The 27049-nt window shown below is 39.5% G+C and overlaps 1 protein-coding gene across 4 annotated transcripts in view; it reads left to right on the top strand.

Annotated features, from left to right (window-relative positions):
* GLI3 (GLI family zinc finger 3) overlaps positions 1–27049 on the top strand; it is a 274948-nt gene that overhangs the window by 177490 nt on the left and 70409 nt on the right. For all 4 annotated transcript variants that reach the window (XM_079149884.1, XM_079149883.1, XM_079149885.1 and 1 more), the window contains exons 5-8: positions 5322–5527; positions 8352–8498; positions 12943–13144; positions 26285–26498. In XM_079149884.1, the coding sequence (XP_079006010.1) occupies positions 5322–5527; positions 8352–8498; positions 12943–13144; positions 26285–26498 (769 nt within the window). The remainder of the gene's footprint in view (positions 1–5321; positions 5528–8351; positions 8499–12942; positions 13145–26284; positions 26499–27049) is intronic.

Raw genomic sequence — 27049 nt, 5'->3', positions numbered from 1 at the left:
ATTTGTGGCTGCCTTCTTCTCACCTCTTCCTCCTCTTCCTTTGATAGAATTCTCTCTCCTCTGGTCATGATATTGAATGGCTCCTGCACATAGCAGTGAGCATACATCTGACCTGTTCAATTTAAGAAGCTTAACCTTCTCCCTCAGATTTTCTTTACAGGTAAAAACATAATAACTGACAAATGATCTTGCTGCCAAGAATTTGAAAGTGGATCTGTTAGGTAATGTAAAAAGCAGCTTTATTGAAAGACTCTAATTTATATACAGTTACATCCATGTCAGGTGGCTGCTAGAGCCATTGTAGTTCAAGGTTGAATGCTCAAGAGTTGTTGGCTTAGAAACTCATTTTTGTCAGCACTAGAGAAACCTCATGCTAGCCTGAGTCACAAGAGCCTGATGTGGAAACATAATTAATATTACCCAACTTTCAGTGAGAAATCGAACAGCAAGGAAAGAAAGTGGAACACCAGCTGCTGCTTCCTAGGAAGCCAAACTGCCATTTGGACATGTGTTTGCTGAGTCTAGAATCAGAAGAAAAGAAGTTTGACTGGTTTTACAAAGTCATTTACCAAGTGCCCTACTCAGCAGGCACCAAGTTCCCATCTTTACGTGCATGGACTCCAGCCCTGACAGCATCTTCTTGTTTTTGTTTTGGGTGTAAGTAAATGGATCCCTGAGTGAAAGTGAGTGACAGAACTTGAGCTCAATTCCAGTTCCTTTTCAAAACCCTTGCATTTAATTACCTAGTCCATGTTCTTTTTTTCTTTTTAATTTTTAAATTTTATTTGTTCTAACTAGTTGTACATGACAGTGAAATGCATGTATACATTTGGATAGATCATACATAAATAGAGTGTAATATCTCATTTTTCTGAGTATACATATTGCAGGATCACCTCAGTCATGCAGTCATACATGCACATGAGGTAATGATGTCTGTTTCACTCTCCTATTCCTTCCCTCATACCCCTTTCCCTCCCTTCACTCCCTTCTACCTAATATAAAGTAACTCTAGTTCATGTCCTTAACCACCTCATGTGACTTTGTGAGAGAACCTTAGGAAACCCAGGTATGCTTTCCCAATGTGCTTCCAGGAGGGGAAAAATGAAGGCTTAAGCATTCAGATTAGCTTTGCAAAGAACCTGCCAAGGTTTCCTTCAGTAGGAGAATGGATACATAGACTGGGCTATGGAATATTGCTCTGTGCTAGAAAGAAATGAACTTTTAGGCCATGAAATGATAGAGGGGGAAACAGATGTGTATTACTAAGTGAAAGAAACCAGTATGAAAAAGCTACACACTGTGTGATTCCAACTATGTGGCATTCTGTAAAAGGCAAAAACTAGAAAAAAAGTAAAAAGATCATTGGTTTCTAGGGGTTGAAAGGTCGGGGAAGGAAGGAAGAATTAGTGAAACAAGGGACTTTAGGAACAGTAAAACTACTCTGTAATACTCTCATGGTGGATACATGTCATTATACATGTGAATTTTGGATGTTCACATTATAATGATGTATGGATGTAGGTTCATCGGTTATTGAACAATGTAGTACTCTGGTGGGGAATGCTGATAATGGTAAGAAGCTATGCATGTGTTGGGGAAGCAGGGATGCAGGAAATCTCTTTACTGCAGCTTGATTTTGCTGTAAATCTAAAAACAATTTAAAAAAAAAGAAGAAGAAGAAGGTCCCAGCATTTTAGTATTTGAAATAATATGGTATGCTGTATTTGCACCCCTAATATGTATATGCATGATGATATGTGTATTACCTGTGATTTTATAGGTATAAAGACATATGTGTATGTGTATTGAATATTCATTATGCATTGGGCTCAGTACATGGAAATACTTACATTAACTTCCCAAGACCCTTTCAAAGTAGGTATCCTCCCTGATGGACAGTTAAGTACAATGTGAGGATGAGGATCATAGCCAAGGTCACACAACTGCTGGGAACAGAGCTGGGCTCTCACCCTCATTGCTTCTCACTATGCTAAAGGTCTGACACGCGTGTCCAGAGTTTCCGATGACCCCTGAATGAGTAACCTTTATAAAAGACTTTTCTGTTCTTGTAACTCGTGTTCACTTTCCATTCATAGGAGTTGATTACTAGATGGTTTGTTTCCTTAGGGATATCAGCATATGCTTGCTTATTTTGCATTCTTATCTAAAGGCATGTCCCACTCACCTAACAGGGATCCCATCTCCTCCACTGTATTTCTCTGGAAGGGACACGTTTGAATTCAATGGAGCGAAGAACCCCGACTTCATCTCCAAATCCTGGAGGAACACTCCTTCCTGATGTTGCTTCTTTCTTGTGTGTATGGCCTGTAGGGCCCAATGCTTCTGCCAGGGAAGTCACAGCCAGGTATTAGATCTTAACTCACAGGAAGCTGGCACAGTAGTTATCTTCAGTCTGTTTGTGGGAAAGGGTCAAATGAGAGTGACATAGTAGAGCAGATGTCAGATTTCCAGATTTTCACAAGGAGAGGAGAATGTCTGCCATCTCTAAGTGTCCTTGACTTTCTTTGGGGTTGGTGACCACTCCAGCCTGATTTGCATGATTTTCATGTTTTTCTGGGTACTGATTTGTCTTCCTGTGCATGATTCTCCAAAAGAGAATTTGGACCTCTGTAGGTATTCTTACTACTCTTCTCAAGTCAGGAATTTTAGAAAAATAATAGGGTCCCATCTTTATCTAAATTAAAGAAATCCAGTAAGACATGGTGACCTCTCTTGGCTTTTAGCTCATATCATTCAGACAGTTTGTTATATTCACAAAAGCCCATCAGGAGGTGAAATCCCAAGGGCTTCTTGAAGCCACTGCTCCCCAATGTCTGCTCTGCTGGTCCCTCAGCATAAACCTACAAATAAGTTTTTGTTTTGTAAAAATTATTTTTGAATCATATTGGAAGAATTGATTGTCCTTTCTGGTAGAAAACAACGTTGAGTGTGGTGGCACATGCTTGTGATCCCAGGGACATGTGAGGTTGAGGCAGGGGGATGGCAAGTTCCGGGCCAGCCTCAACAATTTAGTGAGCCCTTCAACAACTTAATGAGACCTGTCTCAAAATAAAAAAAATTAAAAATGACTGGGAATATAGCTCAGTGGTAGACTGTCCCTAGATTTGATCTCCAGTAACAAAAAAAAAAAAAGAAAAAGAAAAAGAATATATGAATCTGAGCATCCTCCATACCCTGTTATGTAACAAGCGTGTCTAAATGGAGTTCAGGATTTAACCAGTGACAGACATGTCTAAATGGAGATTAGGTTTCACAGTGACACAAAGATAACTTGTAGTAACAAAGCTAGCTAAAATAGGCCAATCGGTCATGCCAATTTCTGTTTATGATTTTCTCAGGTGTGCTGGAAGCCATTTTATTTTTATTTTTTAATTAACACATAATTATTGTACATATTTTTGGGGTTACATATTTATGGGATAACACATGAGGTATCAGTTCATATACACATTGTGTCCTAGTTAATCAATTTAAACATACCTAATATCTCTAATTTCTGACTGGATAGGAAATCCTCACATTGTTTTGAAAAGAAATAGCTTATGGTGGTGACTTGTAAATTTAGTAAACTCTGGATTTTTGTTTTACTTCACTGGAAGTAGAATCTGGGTAACAAATCAAAAGCCTTATTTTTTTTTTCCTTAGTTCATAATAAAGAAAGAAAAAGGATAAAGTGAGAAATCACCCCAATTGTACTTCAGCCTCTTATCATCTACTGAGAGAAAATTCACTACTTGATCTTCGGCTCACTCCTTTCAGCACCTGTGCTGAGCACTTAGTGGGGCTGGTGTTGGGTCACCAAGGCTCTGTTCTGACAGATTAATGGGACCAGGACCCAGTCAGCAGTGCCCTTTGCTTCTCAAGGACAAAATGTACTTCTCCCTCCCTTTCATTTCACTTCTCAAGCCAGTGGCATAAGAGGAATTTGCTTTCTCAGTTGATTCGGCTCTTTCAGGGCCTCTCCCTTTTATGGCCATGCCCTCTGTGATGGGGAAACGAAGAGCACACGTGTTTAACCTGTCAGCCAGTTCACTGGATGATCCACACAAAATGTTTTCCACCAGGGAAGGAACAAGGTTCACACCTTGTTACAGAGACTGGCCATTGTAGTCATGGTATCCTCAGGAACTTCAGGTGTGGCTTGGGTTGGGGAGTGTAAAAGAAATCAGAGACCAGACGGAGGAATCTCCAAGAGAGACCAGGACATGGTGGCAGCAAGGGGTGTTTCATGACTTTCCTGCATTTGTTGAAAGCTTGCATTCTGCCTTGGCTCATTCTAACCAAGGCATGAGCTTAATCAGAACCCCCTTCTTGGCCAACTTTCTAATTCTAAAATTACTTAGTCACTGATTGTTTGCTAAACACAGCCAATCAGAAAGTCACATGAAAAATGGATGTAAGCCTGGTGCTGTGGCACATGCCTGTAATCCCAGCAGATCAGGGGGCGGAGGTGGGAGGATCTCAAGTTCAAAGCCAGCCTCAGCAACTTAGTGAGACCCTGTCTCTCGATAAAATATAGAAGGGCTAGGCATGTGGCTCAGTGGTGAAACACCCCGAGTTCAATCCCTGGTATGGAGAAAAAGAAAAAGAAAGAAAAATGGACATAAATAGAAAGCTGATTATCACAGAGTAAAGAAACTGCCTTCAAAGTAGTGAATCCTAAATCTGTAAAATTGGTTTTACTCACCACTATGAGTACTTTGGAAATCAGGTGTGTGTGTATATATGGAATGACCAATTTCACATTTCTTATAGACTTTAATCTTCCCTCTCATCTATAGGCAGAGCTGCCATGGGCATGCCTAGACTTCAGACCAGATGAGTTTGGGGTTTCTCTCTCTCTCTCACCCTCTTTCTCTTTCTTCCTCTTTCTTTCTCTGCCTCTTTCTCTCTATGCAACCCCCTGATGGTAGGAAATAAGTTTTAAATGGTGCTGCTAATGATTAAATCAAATTAAAAATATAATTGTAACCACTTTAAGCTCAGTTGCCAGTTGTGTAGAATTTCTTCTCCTGTGGGAAGCCAAAGGCTGACCTTATTTTCCTATATTCAGAGTGTGATGAAATTTCTCAAAGGTCAATTTTCTTTGCCCAAATAATTGCCGGGAGGCACTCTACCTTCCGTGTATTGTCCTGAGTTTAAGGTAAGAGTACTGGAAATGTATATGCCAGTCACTTTTTCTCAAAGACACCTCGAACTCACTTAAAATCTTACTTATTTTCTTTCACCGAGAGCCTCTGCCTGTGCTGATATTTGCCTCATACATACCTCTTGTGTTTGATTTTCTCGGTACCCAGGCCTTCTGCCTTATCTAGTAGCCCGACGTATTCAGACCTGCCCTTCATTAGGATCTCCCCGCACCGGAACCCTGCTGCAGCTTCTGAGTCTCCCTTCAGCCCTCCGCACCCCTACATTAATCCTTATATGGACTACATCCGGTCCCTGCACAGCAGCCCGTCCCTCTCCATGATCTCGGCAGCCCGTGGGTTGAGCCCTACAGATGGTAAGTCTCAGACCGATTCTGCTTCCCTAGATTAACTCTCTTCCTTCTTGCACCCCACCTCGGGTATTGTATACAGTAGATGTAATATTTAGTGAGTGTTTCCCATGTGCCAGGCACTGTACCAAGTGCTTTAAGGGCATGATTTCATTTCACACTCACAACACTTTTATGTGGTTGGTTGTTTTCTCCGTTTTCAGGTAAGGATAGCAGTGTGCAGAGGAATCCACTAACTTGGAACTTTCTCATTCCATGGCTAGTAGGTGGCAGAGGTGAAACTCAAAGTCACATTTTGCTGACTCCCCAAGCCTTGTTCATAATTGCTGTTTTCTTCTGCTATCTGTACCTGATTGGATGGGCTCTGCATATGGGTAACCTGAGCATTTCATTTACCTTCTGATAAACACTTTTCTGAGTGTCAGAGACACATTGGTACAGATGTGTCTATTAGAGCAGTAATCCACAAATTTTAATGTACGTAATGATCACCTAGGGATCCTGACAAAATTGAGCCTGCATCAAGTGGGACCTGAGATTCTACATTTCTAAAAATTGATGTTAATTCTATTGGTCCATGGACCACACTCTTGAGTAGCAAGATCTCAGGAAACATGATGGTCCAGACCTGTTGCATGTACTTTTTATCCTTGACCATACCAAATAAAAACTACAATTAGAAGAGTGGGAAAAGAAATGACCTGAGACATTATTTCTATAACACTTGATATAATCCTGTTGGTTTCATTAACCTCCCAATTAATTACTCTTCACATGACTTTTTAATTAGATTATTACTCCTGCTGTAAAGTTATGACCCATTCCTTATATTCAGGGAAAGTATTTCCAATCTTTTGCCCACATATACAAATCTGTTTGCCCATAACTGCTGGACTCTGATTTAAGATGCAGAATTCCATAAGTCTTATTAATTGGAGACAGGAGGTTATGGGTTCTGTGTGACAGATTACAAGCCACTTGTGATTGTTTGAAAGCAAGGAGAAACATCATGTCCTTCATTTCCCTGAACAGTGTTCTCTGTGCCTTCTATGAACCCTCTTCCATGTTCTCCAAGCCAGCTGCTTCCTAGGCTAATTGTGCACAGTGGGAAGCTGCATGAAATTTCTGAGGAAGCATCCACTCCACTGTGCCCAGGAATAGCTGTATTCCAGCAACAGCTACTGGCTCATTCATTTTTTTTTTTTTTTCCTGACTCAGTACAGTGAACACATTTGTAATGTACCCTACCCAAGGAATAAGTTTTGCCACTAGAGCTAGAGTCACAGTTTTAAATATAAAATAAAACCTAGAGACAGTCAAATATGAGTTAGCTCTTCTGCTTTGGATTTGACTTTGCAATGGGAGAAATGTATCATCATCTCTGTGGAGTGCTTGGGAGCTGCGGAAATGATCAGCAAAGAGAGCACACAGGGAGGTGGGAGGCAGCTCAAAGTGGACTTGGAATTATACCTGACTTGTGGAAATTCAATCTGGTCAGGGGAAAGTTGAACTTCAGGAAACTTTGCTGATATGTGTGCTTATCATCTGCTTTCCCTGGCAATCGATGATGAGAATGGATAAAGCATCCTTCCATACCTTGACATGTCTTCCTTTTCCTGCCTCTCAGGTCTCTTGTTAACACCCGATCAAATAATGTCTCTAATATTTCCCTCCTATGGTCTAAGGTTTTCATTTTTTTTTTCTTTTTAAAAATATTTCTATCTTTACTATGTCCCATGTAAAAAGTATATGGACACAATATAAAAAATCTTCAGACCTCTTGCCAGAATGCTGGTGTTGATGGATAATCATTGTAACACTAACTTTTATTGATCAAACGCTATGTGCCACACACTTCACATGTGTGATTTTATTTTTTGCTCCCGACAACCACATCTAGCTGGTTTGAATCCAGATCTCTGTGAATCTGGAGGCCACCCTCAGCACTGCTACAATATCTTGCTGCTTTTGCACATAAATTGGCAGGTGGAAACCGATTATTATCCCACTCGTATAAAGCTGACTCTTGCCAGTAAATTGCTCCAGATTGATAGGTATATTTTCTTTTTGATTTTGTAATGAAAAAAAGGGAAAAGAGAGCTTTTAAATTATGGAACACGAAATTGTAGCTTATCATTCAGTTGTGTGTCATTAAAACTGTGCTCCTTTTTTTTTTTTCCTTCTGGTAAACCCTGAGTCCTCGTGTTCATGAACATTAACTCAGACACTCCTGTCAAGAGCTCCGGGAAGTATTTTAAGTATGTCTGGAAAGATATCACACTTGTCTGAGTCGTCTACTATCGTAAGAAATGTGAACATGCTGTGATGTGGTATAAAAAACTTTTATTTTGGGGGTCAATCATGGCTTTGTACACAGAGCCATGTGCTACATAATAATGTTTTGGTTAATAACAGACGTATGTATAATGAAAGACCCATATACACTGAAGGTCCCTTGGGATAATATAATCTCGATAATAGCATTGCCATCTTAGTTTGCATAGGTCCCTTCTATGATGTTCCCAGGACAAAATCCCCCAATGATGTATTTCTCAGAATATACCCCCATCTTAAGGGATGCATTTTAATCACTTTGAATTCTTGTTGATTTCTTCAGTTTAACAGCAAAAACTTTGTAATGTATTTCATTCTTTCAGTTTTTCTCTCAAATGAAAGAGGCTTAATATCAGTGAAGGCACAGTTCGAGTTAAATAAATGAACTATGAAAGAAATTACATCCAAGGGATGCATGACAGGTGAACCTGGGGCACCTCAAGAAAAGCATCTAGTTCTTCCAACTGTCACCATGCCTCTCTGTCTCCTCCTGTAGCCCCCCACGCTGGAGTCAGCCCTGCGGAGTACTATCACCAGATGGCCCTGCTGGCGGGCCAGCGCAGCCCCTATGCTGACATCCTGCCCTCCGCTGCCACAGCCGGTGCAGGGGCCATCCACATGGAATATCTTCATGCCATGGATAGTAAGTGACAGGGCTTTCTAAAACCCTGGGGGGAGGGGGGGGGGGATGACAAATGCTAACTTATGAAATGGAACTGAAGGTACAAAGATTAGGTGATTGTCTAATTTTTCAATTCTGAGGAGGGTAGAAGAACCACTGATAATTGTTGCTCCGGTTCCCTTGGTTTCTTAGGAAACTTCCTTAGATGTGACCAGCTGGGACCCCCTGTTTGACTCAGGGGTCCCAGTGAACAGGCAGATGCAGGCACTTGTAGTTTGGTAGTTGTATGTATTAAGAAAAAAAAATTGGCAAAATATCCTGCTCTGATTTTCTTTTTTTTTTTTTTTTGATAAGAAAACAAAGGAACCGAATTGATACATGGGCAGAATTTGCTCAGTTGTTTTTTGGTTTCATGGATTAATGCTTTAAAAATTAAGTGAAAAAATAAAAAAGGACCTGTGTTTTGTTTTACATTTTCTACATTAAATGATTATTTTGACCTGTCTTCTTTACATTAACAGCTTATATTTCATTAAGACCTTTTGTAGCTGCTGAGTATGTGGGAGGGTCAGAGCAGTTACATTTAGGAAAAAATAAAAGGCATTTCCAAATCAGAAGGGTCTACTTTTATTACATAGCAGTGGAAGAAGATGGACTCATTTGGTGTGTGCACCATGTATTTTGGGATCCCTAAGGTGTATGATGATCACAGGCAAGTTCCTGATCCCAGCTTGTCAGGACATCCCAGGGCTCCCACTTCTCCAGAAAGGACCCTGTTAGGACTTTTCCTTTTCCAAGATTCTGAAAGGTGAACCTAAAGCCTGACTCACCTCCCACCCCAACAAAGCCCCTTCCATTGAATATGTCAGTGGAACTTTGATGGGGGCATGTGCTCAGAGTTTTGTTTTTCTTAACAACAGCAATCAGCTTATACATTTCTATCTATGGTCTGCTCAGGTTCTTCTGTGTGAGAAGATATACATTTGTCATCTCTTTGGCAATTCATTTCTCAGATTTGGAAAAGAGAGGAGGTGCTTGGTTCACACAGGAATGTGAATCCACAGTCTTGGTTTCAGTACCACCAAGAACTACCTCAGTGTAGCCTTTGGGAGCATCCTGTATTGGTTTCCATGCAGCAGCTCCTCCCCACTCCCCACACAAAGAAGTAAAAGAAATGTGTCACATCTTCTGCAGGGGTTTTGTTGTTTGACTCTGCAGAGAGCTTGCATTTCAGATTCATCATAACCACATTTCAATTAGCAATTGTTGGGGGAAAAAGTTCAGCGTTATTATGCAAATCAGTTATTTAAAATCGGCAAATAAAGAATTAAAATAAGAGAGACTCCTTGGAAGGTCAGCCCACATTACTTTCCGTATTTGATGAGAATGTATTTAGTCAGGCAGTGGCGGTTTTTATCTAAATAAAGAATGAAGCTACCCTTTTACTTTGTAAAAACTAATTAAAGGAATTTTAATTTGCTGGAGTATATGGTAAATTGATTGTCATTAAGTAGGAATATAGATGTCCTATCATTCATCACATAAAAAGATACCTCCTTTTTCTTTGTCAGAATTTTTTTATTAGCATAGAGAAACAAAACAATTAACAGGAAGCCAGATTGGAACTCTCTGTGTTGGAACAATAAGAATGCTCTGGCTTCTGTTTCAGAAGGCAGCCGCCTGATTGGTGAAGGACTGCTTCCCTTTCAGCTGCCTTGAAAATGCTTACCCTAGCAACTCCCTTTGGTGGAACCCCCAAATCACTGTCCCCACACACAGCACTCACTTCTCTACCTTCACTCGGTTACTTGGGAAAAACATATTAAAAAGTTAGTAGGAAAGTACTACATTCCTTCCCTGTAAAATAGCTGCAGTAGCATTTGGTTAGGCGGAATTTATAATGATGAGCATATGGGAATTTCAGTCACAGGAGATTTGTCCAACAGAGAGATGAAACATTAATCTTACGTTCCTACATGGCCACCTATAGTGGTAGATCCAAATTGGGATCCAGCTGATCAGGCTGATCCATTGCTATGGATCTTCAAGCCTTGTTCATTGGCAGACATTACAATAAACTTGGTTTCAGATGAGCACACCTGATGTGTAGATGTGCCAAAGTAGGCATGTTTAGGTTTCAGCGAAGTGGAAGTTAGAGTATTTATATGTAGCATGTTAGAATTAACAGGTCTGTGTATGGCTCTAATTATTCCTTTTGGAATTAGAGACACATTAGAGGATACAAAGCTTTTAGTCCCTGTAAGGAACATCCTTTCAGGTGAGGGCTTCTGAAATCTACACTGTTCATATTGACACAGACAACCAAACAAGAACCACTGTTGGAGGGGAAAAGCAGAGATTTTCAACACAGGCCCTTTGTGACCCGAAGGGTTCCATGGCAGGTGAAAAGGTCATGCAAGGCCCCGTCTTTGCATGATGGGTGGGGGATGTGAAACCTCCAGTGTTTTATCATTTAAAAGACCTCCTTATCCATCTCTTGCATTATTGCAAGAGTTAGTGAGTTAACAAGCTAGATATGTTCCAAGGATGAGCTCTGTCTAGTGTGTGTTGCTGCTACTGAGTCCCACTGAGAAGGGTTATTATCCAAGATTATATGGAAGTTGACAATACACCTGCTCTGTCCTTGAAAAGTGGCCTGCAGTTCTTCATTAAAACCCTCCACGATGAAATTAGAATGTGAAATAGGAATGTTGAAGGCAAATGTTAAAGTAAGATGCTGATTTAAATAGTAGCAGGGGTGCATAGTTTGGATTACAGTTCTGTACCAACATGGCCCTAAATCAGACTGGGAATGAAAGTTCTAAATGAACAAACTCATTTTAAATAAGCCCAAAAGAAAAATTGAGTAGGCACCACATTTGTCAAATTGATTTTCCAGTTGTGTACAAGGATGGTACTAACTTACTAGGTTCCAGTTTGTGGTTACTATATTAACTATGCAGGTTTTCATATTCATCTAATCTGTTTCACTGAATTATGGCAAAGCTCATTTGATTGTTACTTTGTGTCAAGATCCATCTCTGTCGAAGAAAGTATTCCTAGTGAATTATCTGAGGACCAAATTCCCACACCTTTTTCAATAAAGAAGGTTTACCTACTACTTCAGTTTTCTGGTTTCTGCAAAATTGCCACCTTCCTGTAAGCAGGTATACCCTTGCTTTAAAATAGTAGAAACCCTCTGTTGATATTTTAAACTATGCACATTTGATTTGCCTCTTTCCTGGGGGGATTATGTTTCCATTCTTTTGTTAAATTTTAGTTCAATGACTCTTTAACATATATGTGACCTTCTCAAAGGTGGGAGTGGACCTTTGGGTCACATTCTTCCCTATGTCCTGAGATTCAGATCTTAATATCTACCAAATTTGAAAGTAAATGGGAATGTAATTTAATTCCTCAGGTAAACAAAATTGTTTTAAGTTGAAATGTGTTTAAGTTGAGTTACTGATCTCCAGATCAGGATTGCATGGTGGAATCTTCTTGAAGGCTAAAAATTCTAATAACTGCATTATCCTCTGTTAGTTCTGATTGGAGAAGCAAGGTCTCCAGAACAATTAACATGCATATGGCATCTTGTTATCACTCTCACAGGGATTTTTGCCTGCTGCCTTGGAAAACCTATAAACAAAAACAATCCCAAGAATTTTAATGTTTCTTGGGATCTATGCTCTTTAGAATTAGGAGAATTTAGGGAAGCTGTCCTCCATCTTGCTACTGTTGAGCCAGGTGGTCTTTATTGTGGGGCTGTCCTGTACATTTCAGCAGGACCCTGGCCTCTCCCCACTAGATGCCAGTAGCACTCTCTGAGTTGTGATGCCTAGAAGGTCTCCAGATGTTGTCACAGGTCTCCTGGGGTATGAAATCACCCCCAGTGGAGAACCACTGATTTAGGGTAATGTAAGTTGTTTTCATAATGCTTCAAGCATACCAGGGAGCAGATAACTCCAGAAATCATGGGGGAAAGAAGGGTATAGCTAAGCTAAAGTTTTATTTTAGGATGCTTTAGCTCATTTTTTCCTTCGGCTCATTGCCTTAAAATGGCGTGTGCAGGGGTGGGGAGGGCCGTGCCTTGCAACTGTGGGAACCACTGTCTTTGTCGCTTGTGGTGAATTAATGATGGGAATATCTAAACAGCCGTCAGATTCATAAATCACTTGCAATGAGAGGGATAACACATAAAAGTCTCTCCCTTTTGTTTAGCGATTTATCATTTTGCCTGCACATTAATAAACAGAGCTCCCCCGAGGTAAGCCTCTGGAAGATAAATATTTCTCCCTGATTTCCTCAATTGTAGCCAGTAGATCACAAGGGGGAGGAGAGGTGTTTGTCACCACAAGTTGCTGGCTTCTTATCCTTCACTTCTCCCGCATAGGCGAGTCGCAATCAATAACAGGTATAGAGTCCAACTGCAGGTAATCAGGTTCTTTTTTTGTTTATATAACAGGCACCAGATTCCCCAGCCCCAGGCTGTCAGCCAGGCCGAGCCGAAAACGCACCCTGTCCATATCACCACTGTCCGATCATAGCTTTGACCTTCAGACCATGATAAGGACATCTCCCAACTCCCTGGTCACAATTCTCAATAATTCCCGTAGCAGCTCTTCAGCAAGTGGCTCCTATGGTCACTTATCTGCAAGTGCAATCAGGTATGTATTTTCCTGAGTCCATTATGTGTGTTTTTAGTAAAATGTGTTTTCAGCACTTGAGTGCACCCGTCACCATGAATGTTCAGTACTGATTGCTTTAAGGGGAAGAATAAATTCTGATCCAGACACAGGTCAAATATCAGGACAGTGGATCCAAGATGGTTAATCGGGCCCCAAATAATTGTTCTACATACATGAGTCAGTAACCCATGTACAGAAACAGCAGTTGCTCATCTATGATGAAATAAGACTGAGAGTATGGCAATCTTTTTATCTAGGCCTTCTCTGACTAGTAATACTTCTCCAGAGTAAAACACATTTTGTACTTGGTTTTGTGACCAATGTAAGGAACAGGAACAAAAATAAGAAGGCCAGTTGGCAATAATCTTGTCCTATAATTGTTAAAGGAATGGAATCCACTGGGGGGAAAGAATAAAAAGTTAAGAGTGGGATTTTCAGTACAGTAGAAAATAAATGGTGGCACATGCCTGTAATCGCAGCTGCTCAGGAGGCTGAGGCAGGAGGATTGCAAGTTCAAAACCAGCCTCAGGAACTTATCAAGGCCCTAAGCAACTTAGTAAGATCCTGTCTCTAAATAAAATATAGAAAGGGCTGGGGATGGGACTCACTGGTTAAGTGCTTCTGGGTTCAGTTCCTAGTACCAAAAGATGAAATATAAAAAAAAAAATAAAGGTACATGACTTTGGAAACCAGACCAGGTTGATAACTGGTCAGTCATTAGAGGAAATGTGGCAACAGAGCATTTCCTGCTTTTCCTATTAAATATTTTCAGCTTAATTTGAAAGATCTTAGCTTTGATCATGCCTTTTCTATAGAATGAAAGCATTTTGACACTTCCTTACATGAAAGTAAGGAATGTAAACATGATTGTAAACACAATTAATACCAAGTATTTCTCTTCACTAATGATTGAACTTGGACCGATACCAATAAATAGGGAATAAAAGTAAGTCAAAGTGGAATTTTAGGCATATTTATACTGCTTTTGTCAGCTCATAATTTACTGTTTGAACTGAGCTAGTTGACAAATGATGGAGATAGAATTAATTGGTAATCTAATTAATTAATTAAGCAATCATGGTTGTAAACTTCCGCTCTCATTTCACCTAAAATTTTCACCAATAATTTAAGAACTGTTACTGAAAATCTTTTTAAATTATATTTTTGCAAACCACAAAGGATTTCTGGTCTTAAAAGTATAGATTAAAGGCGGTTTTCACTAGTCTTGCTTTTAATAAGTGAGCAAAATGGGCAAGATCATTTGTTGTTAATGGATGGGTTTTCCCATGGTGAGTCCATGTTAGGGAAACCTTAACTGTCCAGGAAAAGAAAAAGTTAGCAGTAGTAACATAACTATATTTACTAGAAATAATGAATGACATAATGTTTTTCACTGAAGTTTTAAAAAAATTTTATTGATGCATTATAATTGTAGATAATATTCACTATAATTTTGGTTCTCTTCTAGTTCAATTATCCATGATGCTCATGCAGGCAAGTTAGTGTTTAAATATCATAAATCTTGGTTTAGTTAATGTTTAAATATCATAAATCTTGGTTTTTGTGTATCATTTTCAGCTCCTTTGTTCTTTTCATTTGGCCAATAAAATGTGGAAACATGAAGTGAAGCAGGTAACTGTACTTACATGATGGTAGTCAGTATATTGAGAGGGTGTTTACTGGGGTGCTTTCAAGATTAGCCACTATAGTCCTTATAGGCTTTGGAGTCTGACTTACTTGGAGTCAAATTCCAGCTTTGCCACCAAGCATCTGTGCAAGCCTAACTTACCCTTCTGCTCTGAATTTCAGTCTTCACATTTTTAAGCTGCAAATATAACACCCAGTGTATAGGAAAGGGGTACTTTTTATTAAAGCTGTTGTGGATCTACAGTGGTGGGATAAGACCTTCCACCTCCCATATAGGTGAAGTCACCGGAGAACTGAGCCAGAATAGTCCCTGATGGGGCTAAACTACCATGGGTCCAGCTATGCTATACCAGCAACCATTCCATTCTAGGCTGGAATAAGTGTGACACTGAATGTGTGGATGTTCCTGCACGCCTGGAAAATATTCCTAGGTCACAGAGTGTCATTGACTGTATCTCGGTTTGCTGAGATTATGCAGTTAGTACATGGCTTGACTGGAAACGTGACCCACTGTGATGTTCACACAGCTTCATTCACACATAAACACTTTGTCAACAACCTTTCTCTCCCTTCCCTTCAATTTCTCATCCTTCTTGATCTCTTCCTGGCTATCTCGACTTTTTCCAGCATGTGAAGTACATAAGTTAGACTATAGTACACAGATGGTCACAGTGCTGGCTTTCTTTATTCTAACCCCAGTGTCTTCACGGCCTCCTCACAGTTGTCCAAGTAAGCTGGACCATCAGTGTCCTCATTTGGAATAATGATTTTCCTTCCTATTTTCAGGGCAGAAGGCTTTATTCTCATTAGAGGTAGAAGAAGAGATTCACTTTAAAAAGATCAGTCAGATTCCAGGAGAGCCTGTGACAGTCAAGCCGATCCTCATTTTCCTTCTTGCCTCTGGGGCTTGGCATATTCTCTTATTCTTGACTAAACAACTATGCTATGTTAGGATAATATGTCATTTCTAATACATATGGGATTATCTAGATAACCCAAGAGGAGATTCACTTGCCATATAAGATAATAGTTAGTAGAATTGTTATTAACTACACCACCATTTGCCAATCCCTTGAGCTAGAGAAACAGTAGTGCTTTGTTTTTCCCTGTTCTAGGTTTTATTGTGGGAGATCTAAAAACTGACTTTTTCAATAGCCAATTAGTGGTAGGTGCTTGGCAGGAAAGGAAGACCTCTGAAAGGGCACACAACTGTCTCCAGAGGGAGAGGTGGAAGAGAGAATGTGAATGAAGCTGCATTTCATCTCTGTGATGTACCGATAACAGGGCAGGTGGGGGCCCAAGACACACTCACCTGTTTTCACCTCACAACAGTATTATTGTTATTATTATTATTATCATCATTATTATTTTGGTGGTGCTAGGGATTGAACCTAGGGCCTCGTGCATGCTAGACAAGCACTCTACCAATTGAACTATATCCCCAGCCCTTCACAACAGTTTTGAAAAGCAAATGTTGTTGTTCTTGTTTTACATACAAGTCCACTGGGTGTTTGCAAGATGAACTTGACCCAGGTCAGTGCCTGATGAGCATCAGTATCTGCATTCCAATCCCCTGCTTGTTAATTTAACCCAAACACATGTGACTTTTATTCTTACATGTTTTCCAGAACCTAAATTGCCATTGGTATTGACAGTTCATAGGTAAGAATGTCATTTAAGTTTTTAAGGATGCTGTTAAATGTTTAAAGGTAGTCATTCAGATTTCTGATGCATGCCATAGCTATCTCCTTCCTGTTTGTACCTCATTCTTGTCAAAGAGATCAATAACAGCATTTATCATAATTTGAAATTTCTGTATTTTCAGAAAAATTTGTTTCTTCACTTAATGGCTTGCTACTTGCTTCCAGTAGGACATAGCACTAGAAAGATCTAGTCCCATCCTTCATCACCTGTGTCCTTTCCCCTTGGTACCACCAACAAGTAATCCTTGAATGAATAAATTAAGGAACTATTTCGTGTGTAACTAGAATGCCAATTACCACTTTTATTAAAGGTAGTTTGTACATGGTAGCTGTGTAATCCTGGTTTTTCCAAAAATTAAGGTCTAGGTGAAGGCTCTTTTACCTCCCAATAGATAGATAGGGATGGAAACAAAGGGCTAGATACAAAATAAAGGGTTAAAAGAGCAAGTGTCTATCTAAAAGTTTGTATATGGTTTTGTACTTTTTATATATTTACTTAATAATTTGGACAGCTCTAAAAATACCATATAAAACAAATATTCATTAAAGCCCATTGGCACATCAAAATATAGTACTTGGTTATGTCAGACTTTTTCAAACATGTTGTCCAGACGTACATCACAAGTCCTTTATTTCCTTATAGCTAACATAACTCAAAGAAAAACTGCACACATGGGAAAGTATATTGTGAAATATTTCAAATCTCCCAAAGTTGTAAGTTCTCAATCACACTGAATTCCGTCTAAGACTAGATGGTTCACGTTATCAAATGCAGCCTGTAGTCCTCACCCCACAAAGTTAAAGCTAATGCTGTAAATATCCAGATACTCATATTAAATTAAAAATATCTTACACCTGCTAAGATCTTCTGTTAAGGTATTAACTGCCATTAGAAGACAAGGTATTTCAAATGATCCTCATCTTCCTATAGTCTTTTGTCCAACATAAATGGAATGGAGAAATATTTAACTCTCCAATATACCTTTCTTGCTTTCAATTGAATGGCTAAAATGAAGATGGTTTCCTACCCTTAGTAATTTTAGGTCTGGTGTGGTCAGGAAAGATATCTCTATGAAAATGACGTTTTTCCTATTCGACCTCACTCTCTGAGCAGGGTGCTAAGACCTATGACTTAGAGTCGGAGCAGGTATTTCTGTTGTCCCAACGCTCAGCAGCTCAGTCTCAAGACCAGAGAATAGATCGTGTTCTCTGATCCGTGCCTCCTCAGCCTTCTCTGATGGTAGGATCCTGGAGGAAGGATGTATCTGGCAGCTTCATCAATGCTGCCTGATGGGAGGGAGGAAGTTTGGCTTCCATGCTTTTTGCTGCAAGTAAATGCCTTGTTTATGTTGGAGAAACAACACAAAAATAAATAAAGAAACACATTGGAAAGTAGATGAATACAGTGCGAGATTACCAGTGTCCTTAGAAATCTCTGGTTTCATCTTCTAAATATTATGAGATGACCTTCTTTATCTCTTAGTATCAGTAAAAGCAATAAATACTATCAAAAAAAAAAAGAAGAAGAAGAGCAAGAGAGAGAGACAGAGAGAGATAGTTTTAGTTTAATTTTTTTTTTTTTTTTTTTTCAATTATTCACTCCCCAGATATTTAGCTGAGTCTAACTACAAGCTGCTCTCTGTGCTGGGCATGGGGCTTATCAAACTGAGTGAGATATGTCCCTCATGAAACAGAAAAGGCTTCAAGCAGAAATGTATAAATAAATGAATGCACAAATGAATTTCTAAGGGTCCAGTGCAGTAGAGGAAATGGCCTGGGTATTAACAAAGAATAGTACAGAGGGCCTGATTCAGGTGGACTGAAACTTGAGATCTGGAAGATGAAGATGAGCCACTGTGGGAAGAGCTTTCTACAACTTTCTAAGAAGGGTGAGCAGATACAGACCCTGTGATAGGAAGAACAGGGCATCAGAGAACAGTAAGCAAAGGGCAGTTCCTCTGGGGCACAAGGTTGATGACATGGGCAGGAACCATTTGTGCCTCAGTGCCTGGTGTCCATGATCCAGGAGAAATAGGAAGCCTTGTAACCTCTTCCTGAGACTGTTGATTCTATGGATGAGGAAAGTGATGCTCAGAGAGATCGGTGAATCAACTGTGTAAGTAGCTGAGGCACAAATTTAACCTGGTGGGTTTATCCCTGTACTTCCTCTTTTTCTCCATGTCAGCTTCCTTCTCTCTTAGAATTCCTCAAATGGGAGGTTGGCTAAGAGGAAGGTGGGAAAGACTATTTATAATAGAGAAATAATACCTGGTGATGTTTATAATAAATTGATTATCCTTATATTAAGCCATGTCTACATGGCTGACTGATTACATGATTTGCATGTTGATCCAAAACTCACCGGAGCATGTGTTATTGCTGTTCATGTTAATGCTCATGGGGGTCTTTATCTATTTGGCTGTTTAATGGCAAGTAGCTTTTTAGCGTTTTTTGTTTTGTTTTGTTTTTTGTGCAACTAGGAATTGAACCACTGACCACTGAGTGACATCCCCAGCCCTTTTTAATTTTTTTTTTTTTTGAGATAGTGTCTTGCCAAGTTGCTGAAGGTCTTATTAAGATGCTGAGGCTGCCTTGAACTTGCAATCTCAGCCAAGTCACTAGGATTATAGGCGAGTACTGCCATGTCCAGCAGCTTTTAGTTTTGTAAAACACTCTCATAATATTAAGCTCAACACATTTTTCTCCAAAGCTTTTCAGAGGGTGTATGCCTGAAGTAAATGTTGGAATAGTTATTCATTTTGTGAGTGTGTGGGTCTTTATATGTGTACTCTTTACTTCTGAGTCTGGGCTAGGTTTTCTACTATACTTGCCCTGGGACTTTTTATAAATGAAAGTGAAAGCTATATTTTGTTCCTCCCAAACAGAAGCACAAGGGTGCATGTGTGCCTATACCTACCCATATGCCAGTAATGATAGCCGTAGCCCATTCTCTGCAAAACTGGAAAGAATTGTAATTTGAATGGCAACTGTTGTACAGTCAATCCTCTTCTAATACAGCTATAACCAGAAAGGGGAGGACCTCATTAGTATAACAGCCACAGAGTGGCGAGGGAGTTTGTTTTTGATTAACATCATCTCTCCCCTAGCCCTCTCTTGAGTTTCTGAAGATGCACTGCCATCATATTTTCACAAGCAAAAGGATTAGAGGAAATGGGATACCAAAAAGCAAATAGCACTATTCTATTCCTCAGCCTTTAGAAAACAGAGTTTCATTCGGCATGGATTTCCTAATCCCAATGACCTTACCTAAAGTGGTCATATGATTTGCATATGAGTTTCTTCTAAGGTTGTTTAAAAAAAAAATCTATACCTGAACAAATTTACCGATCAAGGCAATAAAAAAATATGTTTATATGTGGCCAGGAGGTAGAGTTGATTTTACATTTAAACAGAGCTGCCACCTATTTTTTTTTCTTCCTATTGGACTAAGAGATTGGTCCCTTTGTGATATGGGCTGTCCTGAGCTCCCACTAGAGATTTGCTGTGGCTTGGTTCTCTCATCAGTCACCTGTCTGCCTAGCTCTGTGCAGGTCATTCTAGATCATGGAGAAATTCCAGAGATGAACCTGGAAACTGATGAGCCTTCCTGCAGAGGCAAATGTAGATAAAAGATGTGGAAGACTTACTGCTCAGTTACTCCCACATCCCAGTATAGTGTGCACTGGCACAAACAAAAAAACAAACAAAATACTCTTAGCTTTGCTATTATGAGACACTCCATGACAACTCTAAGAGAAAACTGTTATTTTATCAGAGGGTTAAAATGCCCTGTGGGTTGAAATCATTAAAAATAATAAAATAATGGCTTTGACCTTTAAGTGTGCAGTAACTGTGTACTATAGCCTTGTAACATCTTATTTTTCCTCAATTTTCTTTTATTTTTATGTAGAAATAATCAGCTCCATTTTCTCTTCTAATACAAAAGCCAGCAACAAGCCAAATCATTCCACATTACATATGATTATTAAGGAACCCCACATATCCTCCATCTTCAACCTCCCACCATATATAGAATTGCTGAAGTATTTTAAAAAAGCATTATGGGGCTGGGGTACTGGCTTAGTGGTTGAGTGCTCGCCTAGCATGCATGAGGCCTTGGGTTTGATCCTCAGCACCACATAAAAACAAAATAAAGGTATTGTATCTACCTACAACTAAGATGAAATATTTTTTAAAAAACACAGTAAGGAATGTATTCATATTCTATTTTAATTGAGTTTTACCATTTGCTTTGAACATTAGTGCCTTTGAAATGCCTATATTTATAGTAGGGTGAATCAATGTTTAATGAGGGACTTTCCACAATATAAACTTTTAGTGTGCCCACTTATACATCATTCCAGGAATTAAATAGGAATTTGATTTACAGATTGATCACAAGGATTTCTCTACAAATGTTAACTCACATCACTTTGTTGGTATGAAAAAATAATGTTTGTTATGAAAGTCAGACATACTTGTGTATTTCACAGCTTTATGTGTTGATTATAATTAATATATAACTCTCTGACTAGAAAAATTATTTTATTCTTTGGAAAAATAAATAGGATATGCAGCAAATGTGTGGGTAAAACTTGCTGAATTAGTGGAAATACAGTATGTGGATTTTATGACATTTATTTTTGTGTTTATCATTCTTCCTTACCACTTACACTTCCAGTTTGGCTGAGTTGGGAATAGTTGTTGAGGTTCCCCACAGGAGACTTCCACATAAGTGAGGGGTTACTGTACTGTTTACTGCATATTAAACACAAGTTCTGCCACTCAGTTGCACCCTAGCTCTGGTTTGCAAAACATGATCACACTTTTTAAAAGGATACTGATAAAACTTTATGCCTCTGATTTTTTTATAAAGAATAATATGTATCATACCTTTCTTAAAGACTCAAATTTCGGGAATTGTATTTTTAAATCTGTGAGAAACAGAAATGCTTCCCACGCAGATGCAGATGGTTGATCCCTTTGAATTCAGCTCAGTACTGAATGTAAAGGTGGAGCAATTCTATAATGTGAGCAGTTACCCTTATGTCAATAGGTCCAGAATTCTGCATCTGCATCACGCCATCCAGTGGAATGCCTCTTTAAACAATTAATTGATTATACATCTTTTCTGATAGTCAGCAATTTTAAATATACATTTGTGTCCTTTTCTGCTCTTTAGTAAAATGGAGGGTAAATTAATGCTTAATTTATTCTGGCTTTAAAACTGTTATTTTAGAAAAGTTGTTCCTCAAAGTATGTCTCAAGGAACACTTATCTCTAGAAATTTCTCCAACAACTGCTACAAATAGTATCTGGGGTGGAACTTTTGGAACATAAGTTCCTAATTAATAGTTCCTCCAGGACCAAATTCCCTTGGCATTTCCTTAATTGACTGTTATCTGACCAGACCATGATTAGGGTAGCACAGTGCTTGGAATGATCTGGGCCATCTAACACTTTCTTCCTACTGGTTTTATTGATGAAATGGAGACTGACAATTATGTCACATTTTTATAAATGTCATTGTTTTCATAAAGGACTCTGTCTTTCACAATGTTATTTAGAAAAAAATTGAAGACTACAGAAATAGTTGTTTTTTTTATATATTACTTTTAATGATTGAATGAAAAGAATTCAGAATCCAAATATAAAATTAATCTCTCATCAAATAACTCAGGAAAGAATAGGTGAGCAGAAATGGAAAGGACTTGAGGGGGTAACACTCAAGTTTGAGACTCCAGTGTTTGATCATCTTAGATCTGAAGAGAAGACAGTACAGAGTTATGAAAAATCTCAACAATATTATTATTTTATGTTTCTAGAAAATTGTGGAATGAATACATAAACTACTTAGGAAACCCCCCTCCCCAAGGTCTCAAAAAGTAGAATCTACCTTTTCTTTTTAATTCTATACTTTGTAATCTGCAAAGCCTTTGCTGAACTGCTGAGGTACTACCGAAGAAGTGAATTTAGACACTAGCTTTGAAGATGTAATACTACTTTATCATGATGTCTGGTTGTAGTTCTCAGGTGAAAACTGGTTGCTTCTCTCTCTCTCTCTCTCTCTCTCTCTCTCTCTCTCTCTCCCCACCCTCTCTCTTTCTCTCTCTTACATAACTATTTCCAGTGGGGTAGGCAGAATAATGGTAGGCCTCTGAAGATGTCACATCATAATCCCTGGAACCCATGAATACATTACATGCTAAAAGAAATTTTGCAGATGTGAGGAAGCTACAGATCTTCAGATGAGATTAGCCTGAATTATCTAGGTGGCCCTAAAGTCATCACAGGGTCCTCATAAGAGGGATGCAGGACATTCAAGTTTAGTCAGAAGGAAGGATCAGAGTGAGGCAGAGCCCTGAGCCAAGGGATGTGAGCATCCTCTGAAGGATGTGAATGAGGTAAGGGGTCTAGAACCTTCAGGAGATGCAAGCCTGCCAACCCATTTTAAACTTCGGATAGCTATAAGATGAACAATGAATGCTATTTCAAGTCTCTAACTTTGTGGTCATTTGTTGCAACAGCACAGGAAAAGAATGCATTGAAGAAGATATCCACTCACTTACAGATTCAGTATTGAGTACCTGCTGTGTGCCAGGTGCCAGTGCCCAGCTCATGTGGATCTTGCCTTCTAGGAGGGGAGAGAAAGAATATTATTTCAGAGAGTGCCATGTGTCATCATGAGAACAGAATCCTCCAAAGTGGATAACAGTGATGTAGCAGGGAGATGCAGATGGAGTTCATTTTGATGGGGACATTGATCCAAGAAGGCCTCTCTGTGTAGGGTGATATTTGAGCTGAAGCCCAAATAATAAAAAGGGAACAGCTATGGAAGCAAAGGCTTCCGGGCAGGGAACACAGCAAATACCATTTGCTACTGTGCCAAGAGGCAAGAGTTGAGTGCAGGACTCCCATCTGCTGTGGCCCTCCCTACTTAGATATAGATCTTAAGAGGCAGTGTCCTGAGTTTCCTTACACCTCAATCACCAGAAATGCTCAGAAGGTTTCTTCCCACCACATATTTTTCTTAGGGTTGAGGAGGGTTGAAGGTGCACACGGGAGGCATCATTTATAGAAAGGGCATTCTGTCCGTTGTTCTTGACATCCCATGTGCTGTGCCCAATCGTGGTCCATCTTCTGCTTCTTCCCTTTAGAAAACAGTTTGAGAACTCCTCAGGTAGCTGCTGAGGGCAGAGGAATTTGGATTCCCCAATTCATTAGCCAATGCTGTAGACTGCCCAGAACTGTCTACTTCTACCATTACTTCTCAACAGGCTTTGTAATCTGGAGCTGAGCAGCTCCCCTATCTGCAGCACCTCACAGGAGCCAAGTGGCAGCTCTTCTGGGCTAAGACAAGGCATTCCGGTGCCTCTTTGTGTTCAGTTCTTTGCATGCAGAGAAGAGCTTCTTTTTCTTGCTGCATCATTATATGTAAGCCTTGAAGGCTGAAAATCACAGATCCATTCTGTGCTCTCACGGTACATGCAGTCTATTAGTTGATGAGGATTTTAGAGCATGTTTATTTCCATTACCTGGTTTTACCAGCAGCATAGCAATCTGCAAAGGAGATTCCCAAAGTGTGTTGAAAGCACTCCAGCTCCTGTCCAGGCACCCTAAGGATGAGGACAATTGAGGACCTAAGGAACAACTATGGGAATGTTGAGCCTCAATTGGTCTGTCCTGCATCTTTTTAAAATTGTGCCCACTCTGTCTGGCAAACAATATTTATGAATTGCTTATACATAAAAACCAACGGGAGTTTCTACCTCATGAAATGTGCTCTTTAATGGTCTTGATTCCTGATCAGGTACTAACTCCTTAAGGTCCAGAATTTTGTGTCTCACAGAATTAGAAGTGTCAATGACCTTCTGGAACCACTTTCTGAGTCTGCCTGATAGTCTGGAACCCTGGAACTCTGGAAAGGTGTGCCAAGGTTCACACAAAGTCTGCCTGACATTGTAATTATACATGAAGTGGGATCCTTTGGTTTTTGTTTCTTTAATGAACAGAATAAGGTAGTACACACTTAGTAATATCCATTCACCCAATGGAAGGGGGGGTGTTAAATCATTGTGTTTTTTGATGAATGGCTTGTACACTGAAAAATAAATTGGACAAACTGGCATAGAGCTCAGTGAACATGAAATCAGCTATTAGAAGAAAGCTTGTGAACAAATTCTGAGGCAGATATGCATCTTTTGATTAATGCCCTATCAATCATCCACACAGCTACCTTAGCTAAGTCTTGCTGTAATCATTCATGGTTGCTTTCGGAAACACTGGCAGAAACTATAGCGCTGCAGAAACGGAATATTATTACTGATTTCTCCCTAACTTACTGTGAACAATGACTGTTTTCACCATGTTTCTGCTTTCCTTTATTAAAGAAATACAATACAGAATGAAAGGAGAGTTCCTCAAAGCCTGGTGGAATTCTCCTCGGGTATTCTTAATGATATTCAGTCTTAAATGGGCAAGCTATTGTAATGGAAGGTTCTCTGTAGGAATAATAGTAATGTAATCCCATTGAAGCTGCCTTTTATGGATTGTAGTCAAATAGGCAAAAATGTAGAGTCGCATTAATGAACAGAGTATATCTCTGGAATTATTACTTAAAGTTGTTGAAATGGTCTGAATTTTGTTATTGTAATTATTTTATTCTCAGCTAATGTGCTTAACAGCAATAGCAATTAACCCACCAGACTGGAAATTTGCATGAGTTCTACCTTTGACATTACAAGAAACCCTGATTCTTTCTGAGTATTACACAGCAGGATAGGACGCTACACATATAATTTTTTTCACTGATTATTTTTTAAAAAGGAAATTTCCATGAATACAATTATTAGTTTTCCATGCATTTTTAAGCTATTGGCAAAGTCCTCAAGAGTCCTTCTTTCTTTTAAGAGGATTTGATTCCTAAACTGTGGCTGGTACAAAGAATGATTTGCCACTGTTGCTAGTCAGGAAATCTTTAGGTAATAGCAGCGCTTCCTCAGAACTTGCCATAGCCTGAGATACTGTGGCATAATAAAGTGGTGACAGGCATTAGCATGCATAATGGGCTGTAATAGACATTTAATGCTGTTTAGCTAGAGGAGGGAGCTGTGTTCTCCCATCGGAATATTCTTCCATCGAAGCCCATTGATCACCGATTTCAGTGGGGAGAGGTTAATCCATCAGCTTCTGTAACCAGACGGCGCTGATGGAAATTCTTTAGGTGGCATTCTGGATGAACCAAGCTTTCCATCTTTACAAACAAATGAGTGATATGACAAGCATGGTGTTCAAAACACATTTAACCAATTGATTTTCTTTCCTCTTGTAATAAGATCTGGAGACATATGAAAGCGCGTGGTGTGAGCTAAGATTAAAGGAATTGCTTCATGCACAGGAACATACGGAACTCAGAGCCCATAAAAGTACTATAAAGCATGTAGTCGCCCATTCTCTTTTTTATATAAAGTTTGTTATTGCAATAAATAGTTATTATTGAGCTGATGCCTTTTATTTCCGTTTTGTGGAATCTTATTTCAGGTCTGCGGGTATGTGCACATGTACTTGCGTGTCTCCTCTCAGGAGTCATCTTTCTCTTGGAAGTTTTCCAGATGTTTGGCAGTGACCATTTCTATTTTCTCATTTAAACAGACCTGTTGTGATTTGGGTTGGTACCATTGTTGGTATCAAGGTGTGGATATTGTATATTTGTAATAGTCTCTGAAGTCAGCATAAGTGATGGTCATGTTTTTTATCTCCCTCCATACAGTCCTGCCTTGAGCTTCACCTACCCATCTGCACCTGTGTCTCTCCATATGCATCAACAGATTTTAAGTCGTCAGCAAAGCTTAGGCTCCGCCTTTGGACACAGCCCTCCACTCATCCACCCTGCCCCAACTTTTCCAACACAGAGGCCTATTCCAGGAATCCCTACAGTTCTTAACCCAGTCCAGGTCAGCTCCGGCCCTTCTGAGTCCTCGCAGGTGAGAGAGAGCTTCATGAGCGTATCCATGTTGATCAACTGAGGAAAGGTCTTGCCTCCATTTCAGCCATTATTACCATAGGACATTGGCATTCTCAGAGCTTTATCCTGGCATCCTGTCTCCATAACCCAGGAGTATTTTGTTCAGTCTTGATGAATGGGCTCTGCATATGCTCCTCAGTAAGCAAGAGCATCTTCTACTGAGTCATATTTTCATGGATTTGAAAAAGCAGGCTGCTTGATAAGACTATGCTCTGACCTGACAACATCTGTAAGCCACATCTATTATAAATAGATTTCATGAATGTATTGCTCTCATTTAGCCACATCTCCTTCTGCTAGAATCAGACTGCTACTAAGCACCATGTTATACTCTAGAATGAGAATAAATGGTGCCATTCCCACCATTGTTATTGCCACTATGATATTTGTTTGCAGAAAACTCTGGGTTTTTTAATTAAGAACTTCACGAATGGTTCATGATGGTCTTCTCATAGTTTTTTTCTTTTGATGCACACTACTCGTGCTTGTTAAAACTTAGTTCTATCAGAA

The sequence above is a fragment of the Sciurus vulgaris genome, assembly GCF_902686455.1.
Source record: "Sciurus vulgaris genome assembly, chromosome: 8".
Lineage (NCBI taxonomy): Eukaryota > Metazoa > Chordata > Mammalia > Rodentia > Sciuridae > Sciurus > Sciurus vulgaris.
This window is presented reverse-complemented; position numbering and strand designations above follow the sequence as displayed.